This window comes from Papio anubis, chromosome 6 (assembly GCF_008728515.1).
Source record: "Papio anubis isolate 15944 chromosome 6, Panubis1.0, whole genome shotgun sequence".
NCBI lineage: Eukaryota > Metazoa > Chordata > Mammalia > Primates > Cercopithecidae > Papio > Papio anubis.
In genome coordinates, this window is record NC_044981.1 from 108,212,980 (window position 1) to 108,228,966 (window position 15,987).

Consider the following 15,987-nt stretch of genomic DNA (forward strand, 5'->3'; position numbering starts at 1 on the left):
TGGCAATGAAAGTTGCCTCTGATTGTCCTCACTGCTCATTATACGCTAATTATATTGCATTAGCATGCTAAAGAAACATTCCCACCAGTACCATGACAGTTTACAAATGCCATGGCAATGTCAGGAAGTTGCCCTATATGGTCTTAAAAGAGGAAGAAACCTCAGTTCTGGGAATTGCCCACTCCTTTCCCAGAAAACTCATGAACAATCCACCCCTTGTTTAGCGTATAATCAAGAAATAACCACAAAAATAGCCAACCAGCAGCCCTTGGCACTACACTGCCTACAGAGTAGCCATTCTTTATTCCTTTACTTTCCTAATAAACTTGCTTTTGAGGGAGAAAAAAAGGACAAATCAGTTAGGTAGACAGCTAAGACTAGTCCTTGGAGAAGCAGCCTGCCTGAAAAATCATAGCTACAGGCAAAAATGGAGCAGCCTGGGGAAAACTCAGACTGTAACTGCTGCACTCTTAGAAAGTAAGGCCCAGCACAGAAGCCTTTTGTTCACTGTGTGATTAGTGGGCTCCCAGGAAAAAGTTTCCTGCTTTTTTCTGCTCTGTGGGAACTTCCACAGGGAGGAAAAGGGGCTTACTTAAAACAAACCCACAGTTATACAACAAGAGAAGCTATGCTTTGTGCTTGCCTAGAGACATCCCGTAGCTGCACAGATAGAGGCAGTTATACAGACAGCTTTTCGGATAAGAGAAGTTACTCAAATAGCTACAGAGATGAGAGGAGTTTCTTACGAAAGCTTTTGGATTCAGTTGTAAAAACAGCAACCCACTTGGGCTCCCGTCTCTGCTAGAGAGAGCTTTTCTCTTCTGCTTATTAAACTTTTGCTCCAACCTCACCCTTTGTGTCCATGCTCCTTAATTTTCTTGGTTTTGAGACAGTGAGCTCAGATAACACCTTTGACAACAAGACCATTGATCCTGACCTGTTTCACTTTCACTTTACTCTATGGACTCCCCTGAATTCTTTCTTGCATGAGGTCAAAGAATCTTCTTTTGGGGTTTCTATCAGATCCCTTTCCAGTAACAGAAGTGCTTAGGACACAATAATATTGTTTGCACTAAATTGAACTTGACTCATCTGTCTACTCTTTTAAGAATGGTACTCAATATGGGTGGTATTGCATAACAAAAGGTTGAACATTTGCCACACAATGCAGCTCACAAAGCTATCTACATTTGGTTTTGCTTCTGGAGCAGTTTGTAATGTACACAATTCCTTGTACTTTTTATATTTTGATGACAGTGAAGAACATTGACTATGAGTTGAAATTATTTGTAATTAAATGGATTAAATGGCTCTTAAATGGATGTCCCAGAGTTGGACTCTTTAATTGACTTTTGCCTTAGAATCTACTTGCAGTGGTCTTAAATGCAGTCTGCATGCCCTGTTCTATGACTATGGATCCTGAACCATACCAAACTGGGGGAAACACAGTGGTTAGAGTTGTAGTGGCCCAGGCATTTATGAACTTTTATGTTCCTACTCTTCTCCTGAGCCCAAGCAATAGGCCAGTGAGTAAAGAATTATGCTGAGAATCCAGGCAAGAATCTTGATATTTCTACAATGACAGTAGGGATTCCTTGAGAAACCAATTTTCTGTTGGTGGATATTTCTATGAAGAGGATAATATTTCTTCCAGCAGCAGTTTTTTTTTTGGTTCTGATTGACCTCAAGAATTGTACAACCACAACTTAGGTGTGTGTGGCCAGTTGAGGAGCTGAGAAACTTAAGCTACCATGTCCTATTCTTAGGTTGCTTTGGCTAGAACCCTCTAGAATTTGTAAAAACACAACGGATAGTATCAGCTTCTGCAGTATTCATGGCATAAGCTGGAGAAAAATTTCTAGTGCCATCTTATCTTGGTAATTGCCAGTAGACGGAGAATATGTCCATATAAAACTGATTATCTTTATTATATGAGAGATGCAGTATGCATCTTATCATTTCCACATATTTAGATAAAACATTTAATTGAAGCATTATCAAAAATATCTTGTTTTTAGCTTTTAAACATATAAACAGACTTAAGTAAAGACTTTGAATGGTTTGGGGACTTTCTGTTAAATGTGGTCAGAATCTTTGCAGAGGTATTTTCTTTGTATCTTAGCTACATTTCATATCTATGTTTCTGAATTTCAACTTTTGCCTGGATCCTGAGATGTAAAGGGCATGCTGTGATAATGTGGGAAACAGAATTTGCTAGCATCTTTTGGGTAATATTAAATGAGCTAAGTGAGACTTTTTCAGTAATAAAATTTGCAAGTGAATGGATATCAGTTTTATCAACATAGTCATATTATTGAAGGAAATGAATGCTCTCTTACCTACTCATAGCTGTGTCTTAGAAGAGTTTATTTTAAAACTGCAACTGTCTATTTCAATGTTGAGAAGTGTCTCAAATGGCCAGATTAGGAGTTATCCTTCTGACAGCCCCGTTGGGATGCCATTCTATCACAGAAGGCTCCCCTTAAGGGGCTTCCTGCCTTCTCAAGGAGATTTCTCTCAAAGTTTAGTGCCAAAGATGAGCAGAGATTGTTCCCAGTGAATTCCCCAAGTTTCCCTTGTTGTTGTTTTGGTGCTGATAGTTTTCATTTATAATTTTCATTGCACATAGGAAGCATTGGCTGCCTGGTAGGCCAAACTTTTTGTATGTATTATGTCACTTAATCTTAACCACAATTCAGTAAGGTTGCTATTATCATCCACGGTTTTAAGAGAAGACTGAAGCTAGAAGAGCTTAAATATGTTGCTCAAAACCATAAAGTCGAAAAATTTCAAAGTGTATTCAGACGTTGGTTTGCAAGACCTTGAAGCTCAAATTTTAGCTTCTTCGCTATACTCTTTTATTCAACATCATCAAGCTGTTAAGGTGGGTCTACAATGTTACAGCTAGAGGCTTAAAACAGAAGTATGATCAAATCCCCTTCTGAGGACAGATAGTGCCTTCCTATGGGGACATTAATAGCAGGGTCCTAGGGATTCACAATTGCCCCAGCCAAGTCTCTTTCCTCTTCTTCCCTTTCTAATGATTGGTAAGGAAAGACGGATGAAGGAGCAAAATAACAGTGGAGACTGAAAGAGAAAATACCACTAACTGCTTGGGACAGAATAAGCTAGAAATTCCACAGCAAGTGATCAGGTGAAGAAGCAAAGCTTCCGCCCCATATCTATAGTCTGCATTTCTGGGATACCAACCCAGAAAGAAATCACATCCTTAGGCAAGGGTAAAATTAGAAGGAAGAAAAAAGCAGAATATTCCACTTTCTTTATCTTCAGATTTTATCAGAAACCTTAGCCCATCTAGTTGAGTCGGGGCTGTTATGTCTCTACTTGCCTTGGAATTGCAAGGTGGTTCTAGCAAATTTACATTAAAAAATGGTTTTGAATGAAAAATTTTGACAATGCACTTATTTATTATTTACTTTAGAATGTCTTATTTTAAAAATAACCCCCTTTATTGTGTATTCTGCCTAGAGTCTCAAAGATGACATGGAAGAAACTTGTTCACACGCATGACATTTGTGGAAAAAGATAGATCAGGTCCTACTTGAAGGCAAAGTTGCTCTCAACAACTTGCCAGATAATTTGTACTAGGAGCTGGTATTAAGCAGAAACAATGTTTGTGGAAAAACAGCCTGATGAGCAAAAGCAATACTATGTCATCCCTTGAGAGAAACCATCATAGCCCATGAAAAGCATGAATTTTCCTCCTCTGTTATTTACATACAAATATTACGTTGTACTCTGTTTGAATTATCCATTTTACTTATGGAAGTTCTAGTAGTGTATATATGTAAATATATACAAACTAGTACACTTTTTTAACATTCTAAATCTTTTTAAGGTCCTAGTTTTAGCTACTTTTGTCAGAAAACAAAAAATTAAACATAATATCTGTCTATTATGGAACATAATATTTGAGAAATGGAGATTATTATAAGCAAACATGAAACTTCATCAGAAGGAAACATTAGAACACTTATTTTGGCTTTTGTTTTTTCCCATCTACTGGAGAGATGGGTTGAGTCCACATAACTATAGCCAATAGATCTGAGAGTAAATTCAGTTATTCTGATCCCGACAGCTGTTTTCTAGAAACATCGCTTTTGGATATCTGGCACATATTTGTGCCTTGTCAGATCGATGAAGAAATACAAATTTCACAATGGAGTCTTCTGGCAGATTGTAGACTCAGGAATACTCAGAAGTCAGCAGCCTAGTTTTTCACTTGTATCTTCATAGATAACTACAAGGGGTATTTGACTAGTTTAATCAATGCTGACAAAAGTTCAAAATGGAGAGCTTCTCGGCATGGGCCATCTGACTTGGCTGTCTACCTAGATCAAGTAAAATGGGTGATTGCCAAATCTCTACTGTGTTTCATAACAAAGAAAATCAGTCAAAGAGGAGAATTGTCTTAGAGAAACTATTTAGAAGATTGACACTTTACAAAGGAAATCTTGACATTTAGCAGAGATCAAAAAGACCAAAATATTGGTGGTAACATTATATAAACACAATCTTCAGGAAAATATTTTTGGGCCATTGTTAATATTTCACATCCAAGTAGCTACACAGGATTGAAAAATAGATGACACACTTCCTTATATGGTCATTTGAGTCTGTCTTGAGATTATGTTTATTGGATCTATTATTTTAAAAAAGTTTAAACTGTTCTGGCAATCAGCAAAAACATCTGCCATTTTATTACACTGATTCAAAAGGCATAAGGATTCTGAGCTGAGTTAAAAAAAGAAAATAATATGTGGGGAGCATGCGGTATGGAGAAATCAGTGAGAAATAAAGAGTACATTTTAATGCTTGACTTCCTGCATGGATGAAGTGATGAGCTCATTGACTATTACCTTTTGTGAACACTTAAATAGGAGCAAGAAAATTGCACATTTAAAACTGGGGAACAAACCACTGAAAGCCTAAGAATGAAAAATCCCCTATGATGACTCTTTGGAAGTATTTGCAGTGCATGAGAATCAACCTTTCTACAGCTGACACATGACTGTGGTTTAGATTACCTTTCATGCTGATCTCTTCCCTTGCAGTTACGGAGCTAGATGAAAGAGATGTTATTTTTTCAAACAATACAAAACCAAGAAATGGAGGTGAAAATGATGCCTTAGCCAGATGCTAATTTTAAGGTAAACGTTAAAGATCTAAAATAGAATAATGGATCCATTGCCTTGCAAAGCACTAGAAAGACTCGGACCTTCCGTTCAAGGTGCTTTGATCAGAGGTAGCATTTACTTTATGTGCTTCTATGGTGAACTTAACAAAAGATGGTTTTTCTTTGATGAGGTCGTAAATATTTGCTTGAACACAAAATATTACAGACAGAAGGGTCACCTTTTATGATGACTTTAATTCACATACCACAGTGGGTTTTGGTTCCATTGGCTGTCTTGCACAAACCGGACTCCTCAGTGTGGTATACTCCTTTCCTTCCAAATGCTCCACTTACTTTGGCTGTCCCTCTAATGTGCAGAGCAGAGTGGCCAGAGAGGAAAGAGGTTGGATGACCTAAAAGCAGGCACTTTCTTAGAGAATTAGAGCCTCCTACACATTCTTGAAGCAACCTGCTTCCACATACATGGTGGCTTCTAAGCTTGGTGAAGGTCGGAATGGCATGAGATCCTGTTAGGGCAATGGAGCAGTTTCTGCTTCCAGATTTTCTAGCTGAAAGGAGAGAAAGAGCAAAGACAGTGAACATTTCAGATGTGGTTGCAGCACACATTTATTGAGCATCTTCTGCCCATAGGAACTCTACTGAAGACCTTCTCGTATACTTTCACCTGCAAGTTTCAGTTTCTCTTAAATATCAAGACATTAATCAATCTCTTCAGACATTTTGAATAATCTTCTGGCTCATTATGAATACGCTCTTCATTTGTGTATACTACTGAAAACAACTGTATAGTCATTGTAGAGATATTATTGATACCTTCCTTGAAAAAATACCTTCTAATCGAAACTCTTTCTCCCTCTTTGTTACCCTCTTCCTCCCTCTTTAGCCTCAAATCATTTATGACTTGATCAACATTTTGAAAGAAAAGCAATGCTTTTTTCAGTACTTCTGATCTTCTTTATTTCCAGATAAAGATATTTTTATTTTTACCCAATTCTCAAAATTAATGATTTTTTTTTTCCTGTAACTGATTTGAATTACACCCCACCTGATCGCCACTGTAAAGCTGGCATATGTGTTGAACAGTAACAAAATTTGCTCAGACACATGGAAATATGGCCTGGTATTTTCAGGTAAGGAAAGAGGACTGCGGAAATATAACAAGTTTTGTAATTAACAAATAATTTTTGCTATCATTCATTATAATATTGCTGAGGAGAAAAGCAGATGTTTGTATAATAAGTGTAAAAGGGTAAAAGATCATTTTTTAAAAATTTTATTTTGGTAAATTTGCTTTATCCATGTGCTTTATTTACCATCTGCTTTATCTCTCTTTCTGTCTCTCTCTCTCTCTTTCTCTTTCTCTCTCTCTCTGTTTCTCTCTCTCTCACACACACACACCATCTTTTTAAACCATTTGTTGCTTTACCCTTAAATATTTCAGTACATGTTTTCTAATAATGAAGAATAGGTCAGGTCATTCTCATTTTAGGGAGAGGCAGTCCATCATGGCCAGAAGTGTCCCTGCACACCCTGGCTGACCCTGAGAAATTGTAAAGTCTAACTGTCCTTTGACTCTGATCGTTTCTGTAGCTGGTCACACAGGTAATTAAGTAGGCACAGGTGACCACAGCACTGACCACAATGTGGCTGCTTGCTCCTAGGGGAGGTTGGTTTATTGCTCCCCCAGGTGCTGAGACTTAAGCTCTGGGTTCCTCAACTGTGAGATGACCCACTATGTGTGTACTGCCATCTGGTCCCATCGTATTGCCTTGTGGGATTTGGGAGTAGGAAAACTGGCACTATTACGCTAAAGCTTCTGCTGTTTGCTGTGCTGTGAGTAGTCAATTGTCTAATTTTGGCACCTATAGAGTGGCAAAGCAACCTACTTGCTTGCTTAGTCATCTCCTTTGGAATCCTGTTACTTCTTGCCATCTTCTAAGGGGTTGAGATTCTTCCCAAAGTGGCACAAAGTGCAGGGTGCCAAGACAGACAACAACTTTTTGGAAGAATAAAAAGGCAAGAACTCATAAGCTGGGTTCAGGGACATTTGTGAACTCCCTGGGTCTGGTAGCAAATATTCTGGCCCAAATGGTGCAGAAGGTGGGCAGCGAGTGGTCCACCTCTGTCCTATCTGTTGATGAACAAGAGTTGAGCCAATAGATGGAGGCTGAAAAGTGAGGGATAAAATCCAACAAGCTGCCCTGGTTTCTGTTTGCTCTCCTATAGGGTAAAGGACCGAGAGAACATTCCGGGCCCCATTAGGAAGGAAAGCACAACTGTGTCAAGTTGAAAGTTACAATTGCATACACCTGAAGGGCAATGTATTCCCACAGAGAGTACCAAGATGCAGATCCATGGGGAGAGAGAAAGGAAAGAAGTCCAGGGGTGCTTTGATCAGCAGACAGAGGGGTTGTTCGACACTTGGCTGCTGCACTGGTGTAATTAAGGAGTAAGAAAGTTATGTCTTAGAGCATGCAGAACTGAGGCTGTCTCATGTGGGACCCTGTACTTTAAAACACTGTGCAAATTACGTCATTTAGACAGAATCATGTCCCACAATAAGGTTTGCTACCCTGGATTTCTGTTTTAGTGACTACATTATGGCCAATCCCAGAAGATTTTCCTTTCATTTCCTCCCCTCCCCTCCCCCTCCCTTCCCTTCCCTTCCCTTCCCTTCCCTTCCCTTCCCTTCCCTTCCCTTCCCTTCCCTTCCCTTCCCTTCCCTTCCCTTCTCTTCCCTTCCTTTTTTTGAGGCAGAGTCTCATTCTGTCACCCAGGCTAGAGTGCAGTGGCACGATCTTGCCTGATTGCAACCTCCACCTCCCAGATTCAAGCAATTCTTATGCTTCAGCCTCTCAAGCAGCTGGAATTATAAGCATGTGCCACCACGCCCAGCTAATTTTTGTATTTTTAGTAGAGACGGGGTTTCCCATGTTGACCAGGCTGGTCTTGAGCACTTGACCTCAAGTGATCCACACGCCTTGGCCTCCAAAAGTGGTGGGATTACAGGCATGAGGCACCATGCCCAAGTGAAGAAGGTTTTCTTAAGTGAATCAAATCTCATGAAATCCCATGGAGGAATCTATTTAAAGCCTGAGGGCTGAAGCTGCCCTAGACTTGTTCTGTCCTGGACAGAATGACAGCTTTGACAACAAACCCTCACCCAGAGCATGACCAATGCATTTTTAAGATGGCGTTTCTTCCTCCATGGTAGAGGACTCCACTACTTTTCTTGCCTCACTCTGTCACCCAGGCTGGAGTGCAGTGGTACAATCTCAGCTCACCTCAACCTCCACTCCCAGGCTCAAGCAATTTCCCACCTCAGTCTCCCACATAGCTGGGACCACAGACATGCAACACCACACCAGGCTAATTTTTGTATTTTTGGTAGAGATGGGGTTTCACCATGTTGCCCAGGCTGGTCTCGAACTCCTGAGCTCAAGCGGTCTACCCATCTCAGCCTCCCAAAGGGCTGGGATTACAAGCATGAGCCACTGTGCTGCCTTATGTTGCTTTTTGATATCCATGCTCAAATGACTAAGTACTAGGTCCTCCTGAGGGATTGCACTAAGTTCTCTTGAGGTCATTCTCTTGTAAGGACCACACATTTAACTACCCAGATTTGATACAAAAAAAAAAAAAAAATTGGAAAGGAAGTAACTCTATCCACTGGGCAGGGCTGTTTAGAGCCCTGTTATCTACTACTTTTGTGGCTCCCAGGGCTATTGATAATTTACATCCTTGTTCTGTAAATATTCATGATGTCCAGGGGAGATTGTTTTGGTTGGAAGAGCCCTTTGTAGAGAGGGAGAGAAGGATGCATGCACAACCGGACACAGCTTGGCTCTGGATCTCTTCTAAGTTTAAAAAAAAAAAAAAATTCAGAATTCCAGAAGGAGAAAAGGAAACCACAGCCTTGATCAAAGGCTTAAATACAATGTGACTAATGAAAAATGTAGTATCTCAATGTAACAGCTTTGTATGGCCAGTGAAAAAAAGCTACTGGGAATCTGGAGGCTTGTGGTAGATCATTGCCAACTGAATTTTGTTGGTATTATAGTCCTGGCTGTTACAAACATTGTGACTGTAAATGAATCAATTCTCTGTGATTGCACCTGGTGTGCCATTTTGGACTTTGGCCGTGTATTTTTCTCAATCCCTTTTGCACCCAAAGATTAAGACCCCTTCCCTGGCTGACCCTCCAAAACATGTTTACTGGGCTGTTGCAGCACTACTTGAATTTCCCTGTTGTTTATCGCCAGTAGGTGAGTCAAAACACGGGACAAGCCTCTCTCTCTTTCTCTCTCTCTCTCTTTTTTTTTTTTTGCAGAGAAATTGGGCTTACTATATTGATGATATTCTATTGAAAGGTCTCAATAAAATTAGCCAATGCTAAATCACATGAAGGCCCAGAAAGGCTCTCAATTCTGATAAGATACAGGACCAGCCACCCAAGTCAAAATCTCCAAAACAATGTGGACTAAGACTCAAAAGTTGATCCTAGACTGTAAATAAAATATTCTTTGCTCTATGGCTCTCCTAAGAGATAGGAAGCCTGGCACTTAATTGGACTATTTAGATCTTAGAGATAATGCCTCTATGCATGCCTCCTGTTGAGTCCTATGTACAAGTTGATTAGAAAGTCTGCCATATATGGCTGGGGACCTAAGCTGCAGGTGACACTTGGGTCAGTGTAGCAGGTTGTTGCAGCAGACCACCCAGGGAGCCCTTTTCAACTCCAGGCTTCTGGAAAGGGAAACAATCTCCACCTGGAGGTACCCCTTAGCATTCCGGACTCACTGCTTCCCTGGCACCACTCCCCACTTCATTGGGGAAAGGACACCTTAGACCCTGGAGGTGCTCAGAGGAGGGAAAAATGAATGCTCTTTTTGTCTCTGAATCTCAGTCTCTCACTTGGCAAAATGAGAGGATGGTCCATCAGAGACAAGCAGCAGCTCTGACTGCCAACCTGTACCACTGCTGGATTTATCAGATGAATTTATCATCCTCATCCATGTGCTGTGGGATCAGAAAATCTCCTGTTGGCCTGCTTGGTCCAGAATTATTCTACCGTGCCTGGTGTATCAAAGACAGCTCCCCCAGATGAATCACCCTTTTACCCGCGCAACCACTCAGACAGCGCATACTGATTCATGTGCTTCTCCTGACACCGAGTGCCCTTGAGTCATGCTATGTAGGGCTGTCCAGGTGACAACTACTTGGTGACCCTGCCCGTAGAGCTTAGCCAAACCAAGGTCATGGTGATCCAAATCAAGTTATATGTTCATATGTGGGAGAGAGTGGCCCAGAGGATATCCATCCACTGTCGCATGTGGGGGTTGCTATTTGGTTCATCTTTGAGTTCTTGCAATGATTGGCAATGGCACCACTCTTTGGATTTCATTCCCTTTGTTAGTTCCCTAGGTAAAGAAGGCTATCCTGCCTGAGGGATATGTGGTTTTCTATTCCCATACAGAAGTGTGAGTACTGTTACCCAGCAAGAGCATCCACATTTTAGAGACAGGTCAGGACCCTATTCTTAAGTTTAGCTACCATAGCCAACGAGATGGAACAAACCATAGAACATCAACAGGTCGGTCTTAGCTCCCTGATTGTAAATGGGTCATCGATTGACCTTAGACTACAGGCTGGCTGCATGGGGGAGAATTTGTATGGTTGCCAACTGTTCCTGTTGTGTTTGGATTAATATCCACGGTATGGTGGAGCAATCCACGCATACTGTAAGAAAGGAAGCTAGGTGCTTTTCTGAAATTTGACCCATTAGTCTTCTCTGTGACTTATTTAGTTGAGTCTGGGATCCTGGAGTGCATGGTTGAGGTCAATACTACAGACTGACCTCATCCTGTGGATGGGATTCTGTTGACAATAGCCGTAATCCAGTATTGACTGAAATAAGTGGAAACAGATTTGGTCCTAGTCCTTGTCAATATATCTAATTCAAGTTGCTGATGGGGTGCCATAATCGTATAAAAATTTAAGTTCAGCCAAGAATGTGCTAGGCTGAATGTCAATTATTGGGAGAGGGAGTCCACTGAACAACCCTGCCCATTCTTACTGACTGAGCTGAATTGCAAGATCTAATTATCTTCTCACCCTGAGTTGTTTCTACAGCTAGTCATATAGTCAGTTAACAACCTTCACTGCCTGACCACATGAGGACCACAGCATTTTGAGACTCTGCCTCCTGGGGAAGGAGGATTAATTTGTTCACTGCTTGCTACAAAAGACACTGAACCCGTATCTCTGAGCTCCTCAGCTGCTGTGCAACTCATCGTATGTGTAGCAGCAATTTGTGTTCATTGTGTCACATCACAAGACACAAAGGCAAAGGAACTGGCATTAGCATGCTGATACTTGTGCTGTTTACTGTGCTGTGAGTAATAAGTGGTTTTCTCTGGTCCACTGAGTCACACTGTCTATTTCTAGCACCCACAGAATTGTGACAAACCAACCTGCTTGCTTGCTAAGATATCTCCTTTGCAGTTTTGGAACTCTCTACCATTATCTAAAGCTGGGTTTCTTTTCTGATGGTAACCACAGTACAGTCAGTAGATTTGACATTTGACATTAGATACGATGCTTAGACACATATGTTGGATACATAGATATCCAACACATATGTTGGATACACAATTTTCTGCTATCGGTTTTCTATTTTTGTCAACAATTTTTTTAAACTATAGTTTTTTCAGGAAGTAAATAAGCAAATTCCCTTGGGCTATTTTTGGTCATATTGTAAAAAATTAAATGTTTGAAAAGCTTTTAAGTTTCAAACTGAAGTTGATGTAAGGCACTTTTAATCTTTATCCACACAAAGATTGGTGTGTATTTCCTGCACTTTTGGAACTAAAGAAAATTGAAGAGATTATCTTTTCCGCTTTGTCAATCTATGGAAGCAAACATAATCTTGAGAGGTGAAGTGGTGTGCCCAGGTGCATCGCAGGAGGAAAGCTGGTTTAATATTTTTATTTTGCGGCCACTCTCTTCCACCTCCATTTCTTCTTTCCTCTTTGTGATGCCATTCAAAGTTACAATTGTAGGCAATAACAGGCTTGGGTACTTTTGAAGCCGATCAGAGTTTAAGCCAGTAACAGGCTTCAAAATCTCATTTATTACAGAAACCATAAAAACAGAACCATACAGAAAACCTTGGGAGCTGATGACTCACAGGCAAAGATCTCCATGTACCTAAATAATAATAATAGGAAACTCATCCCCTCTTTCAAGCTCCATTGCCTGAATCAGACATATGGAATCTATAGTACAAAGGCTCCAACTTCAGCAAAGAAGAATTCACGGAGAGGTGGAATAATCTGGTAGTTCAAAAGATCCAGACATGATCTGCCAATGCTTTCTTGATCTGCCAATGCTGTGAATATGGACTTATTTTGTTCAACATAATACATCTCTCTTTCACAAGAGAAAGCTTTGGTCATTACATTTATTGTTCACTAACAGAAGCTGGCCCTGGAGTCTGAATGGTGTAATCAGTCAAACCCAGAAATGAGTCCTAATTCTTTTTTTTGAGACAGAGTCTCTCTCTGTCACCCAGGCTGGAGTGCAGCAGTGCATTCTCTGCTCACTGCAAGTTCCGCCTCCCAGGTTCACTCCACTCTCCTGCCTCAGCCTCCTAAGTAGCTGGGACTACAGGTGCCCGCCACCACACCAGGCTAATTTTTTGAATTTTTAGTAGAGACAGGATTTCACCATGTTGGCCAGGATGGTCTCCATCTCCTGACCTCGTGACCTACCTGCGTTGGCCTCCCAAAGTGCTGGGATTACAGACTTGAGCCACCGTGCCCGGCCAATGAGTCCTAATTCTTGAGTAGTCAAAAGAGCTCAGAAACTCCTGCTTGTGAAGGGATTCCTTAAGCAACCATAAGCAACCCTTAAGCCAGGAGATGAAAAACTCACACAAATGGTCTCCATTAGGGCTAGCACCAGAACCCAGGCTCTCTGGCTTCCAATCTTACATTCTTTCACAGGCAAATATTGTAATTGTTAGCCCTTGGTATTCTTACAGTTGAGTATAGATGACTTTTAAAATAAATCTATTTTCTGCAAAGATATTTCATTCAAAAACAGAACAATGTGCCAATTATAATGCTTATTCTTAGCCATGTAGAGTTTAATTCAGTGATTTATACCCCAAAGCTACATACATTTTTTTCTTATACTATCACTGGAAAACAAACCAAAACAAAAGTGAAAACCCAAGTAAAACAAAAGGGAAAACCCTGCTCTATTTTCAGAGATAGGAAATTTTAATGTCTTTTTGTATACCGAAGTATTTAGAGCATATATTATAAATGAGTAAGAATAAGAGTTTAACAATCAATTTTAGGATTCTGATTAATGCCTAGAATTATGAGACTTTGCCAATTATTCAGTGAAACATTGAATTTTGAATATTTTCATGCCTAACTGGAACTGATTATCTGCAGTGGCTTTTAAACATTGCTTAGTGAAACCTTTATTCTGTGAGATGTTATAAGGTGTCCCTTGAAAAACTGGGCCTGTGCTCAGATAAATTGGAGAACTGTAGACTTTTGGCTTAGAAAATGAAATGTGTATGTATGCAACACACCCACACACACACACACACACACACACACACAGAGAGAGAGAGAGAGAGAGAGAGAGAGAAGGGCTTTTCAAAGCCCTTTAAATGCTTATACGTATTATCAGTTCCCATGACCAAAATAAGATAGGCCACATTTCCTAACATTTGTCTATAGAGCTTCTCATTCATGGATCACCATTAGCATTTCACTGTAGCAGTGTTCTACAAGAAGTTGGTAGAACGCGCGAAAACTGAAAACCTGGCTGGGAGCAGTGGCTCACGCCTGTAATCCCAGCACTTTGGGAGGCCAAGGCAGGCGGATCACAAGGTCAGGAGATCAAGACTATCCTGGCTAACATGGGGAGACCCTGTCTCTACTAAAAATACAAAAAATTAGCCAGGCATGGTGGCGGGTGCCTGCAGTCCCAGCTACTCGGGAGGCTGAGGCAGGAGAATGGTGTGAACCCAGGAAGCGGAGCTTGCAGTGAGCCGAGATTGCGCCACTGCACTCCAGCCTGGGCGACAGACCGAGACTCTGTCTCAAAAAAAAAAAAAAAAAGAAAACCAAAAACCTTATTCAAAGGGTCATTCCCTCTGATTCTCTAATCATCAAATCTTAACATCTGAATTATCTCAATGTCCTTTTCATGCAGGCAAAATGCTGATGTTTGAATATTAGACTTCCAGTAACAAGAAAATCTCTGTAACTCAAAGCTTAGAAAATTCTAAACTCATCAAGTTGTATACATTAAATAGGTACATCTTTTTGTAAGTCAATCACGTCTCAAGAAAGTGGCTTAAAAACTTTTTTGCGTTTGGTTGTACTGGAATAGCTTTCTCTGTAACCTCTACCCATTGGCTTTAATAAGTGGGGTTATGTTGGATAAGTCCAATTCCCAATTCACATTGCTTTAAGTATATGAAGATAGCTATGTTGTCGTTTCTGATCCTTCTATTTCCCAGGGTAATCATGAGCAATTATTTTAATTCCCTCTGCCATCTTGGTTATTCATCTCTGAACACAATCTAATTTGCTTATTTCATTCCTGAAGTGTATTGTCTATTAGAGTGAGGCGAACATTTCTTTGGTTCTAGACACTAAAATTCTGTTGATGAGACCTATAATTTCAATGGGTTAGATGGCTTATATCATCATATTGTTGGTCCATGAAATAAAATCCCCATGACTTATGTGCTACCACTCACATTCTATGTTTCTATAGTTGGATTTTTGGACTAAAATCCTTCTGTACTAATTACTGTATTTTTAATTTTAGCGAACACTTCTAGTATGCTTGGTTTTTCATCTTATCACCGAGGTTATCAAGCATTCTTCCGTTGATTGCAACTGTTAAGAGGGGAGTCAACTGAAAGTTTATAAACCGGGGCTAGAGGCCCTACTTAGGACGGTCAGAGTTCCTTCTAAGATTTAGGGCATTAGAGACCCCTCTCAGTAAAGTCCCTTTCGGCTAAGAACAGCTTTGATGCTATGGGATATTAACTGCTATTCTCTTGGGAATAATCTGTCTTGCACTCTTCGCTGATGGCTGTGGATGACAGGGTTGGACATGTACAGGACCGTGGGACATGGGGAGCTTTTTCTTCCCTAAAAGGGGAAACTTGAGAACTAATAGGAATGCTGGTAAAGATCCTTTTGCTACTGAGAAGCAGCTGCCTGAACTTTTACAGTGTCACTGCAACAGGTGGGTCTTTCTCTGGCCTTCCTGATCCTTTCACCTTCCCCACCCTGCCACGGGCGACGCTTTTCTCTCTCTCCCTTTCCTTTCCTATCTTTTCTGTTACTCAAGACAACTGTCTTGCCCAGAGACCACGTGTTGAAACTCCAAGTCAGAGGTTGGATTAAAGATGACGGGGCCCATCTGGGGGTAAATTTAAGGCTTGCTAGTTTGATATGGGTGCTAAGCGGAGTGGCTAATGTCTATGTTTTATCACATGTACTTTGCTCTGGCCAGAATGAAAAAAAAATTTCCTTTATAATGTGACTTGGCTTCTAGGGCAATGGTGCCACAAGCCAGATCACTAGGGCTGCTCAGGGAAAGGGAACCCAGAAGCCTGGCATGCTGGCAAAAAAGTGAGAATTTCTTACCAGTCAGATTTCTGTCTTCTCCCTCTCTGTGCAAATGGTTGAATGAATGGCAATAAAATAAAATAATCAGTGTTTATCTCCTCTGTAGAGTTTTGATTAGTGCAAAAAAGAATTCTAAGGCTATTCTTAAGCTGGTGC

At 40.6% G+C, this 15,987-nt stretch overlaps 1 protein-coding gene across 1 annotated transcript in view; it reads right to left on the reverse strand.

The window, feature by feature from the left end:
* Nucleotides 1–260: 260 nt before the first annotated feature.
* The window catches only part of OPRM1 (opioid receptor mu 1), a 92,572-nt gene continuing 76,845 nt past the window's right edge, over nucleotides 261–15,987 (reverse strand). Inside the window, exon 3 of the mRNA XM_021937719.2 lies at nucleotides 261–5,706. Coding sequence (XP_021793411.1) covers nucleotides 5,668–5,706 — 39 coding nt within the window. The 3' untranslated portion in view covers nucleotides 261–5,667. The remainder of the gene's footprint in view (nucleotides 5,707–15,987) is intronic.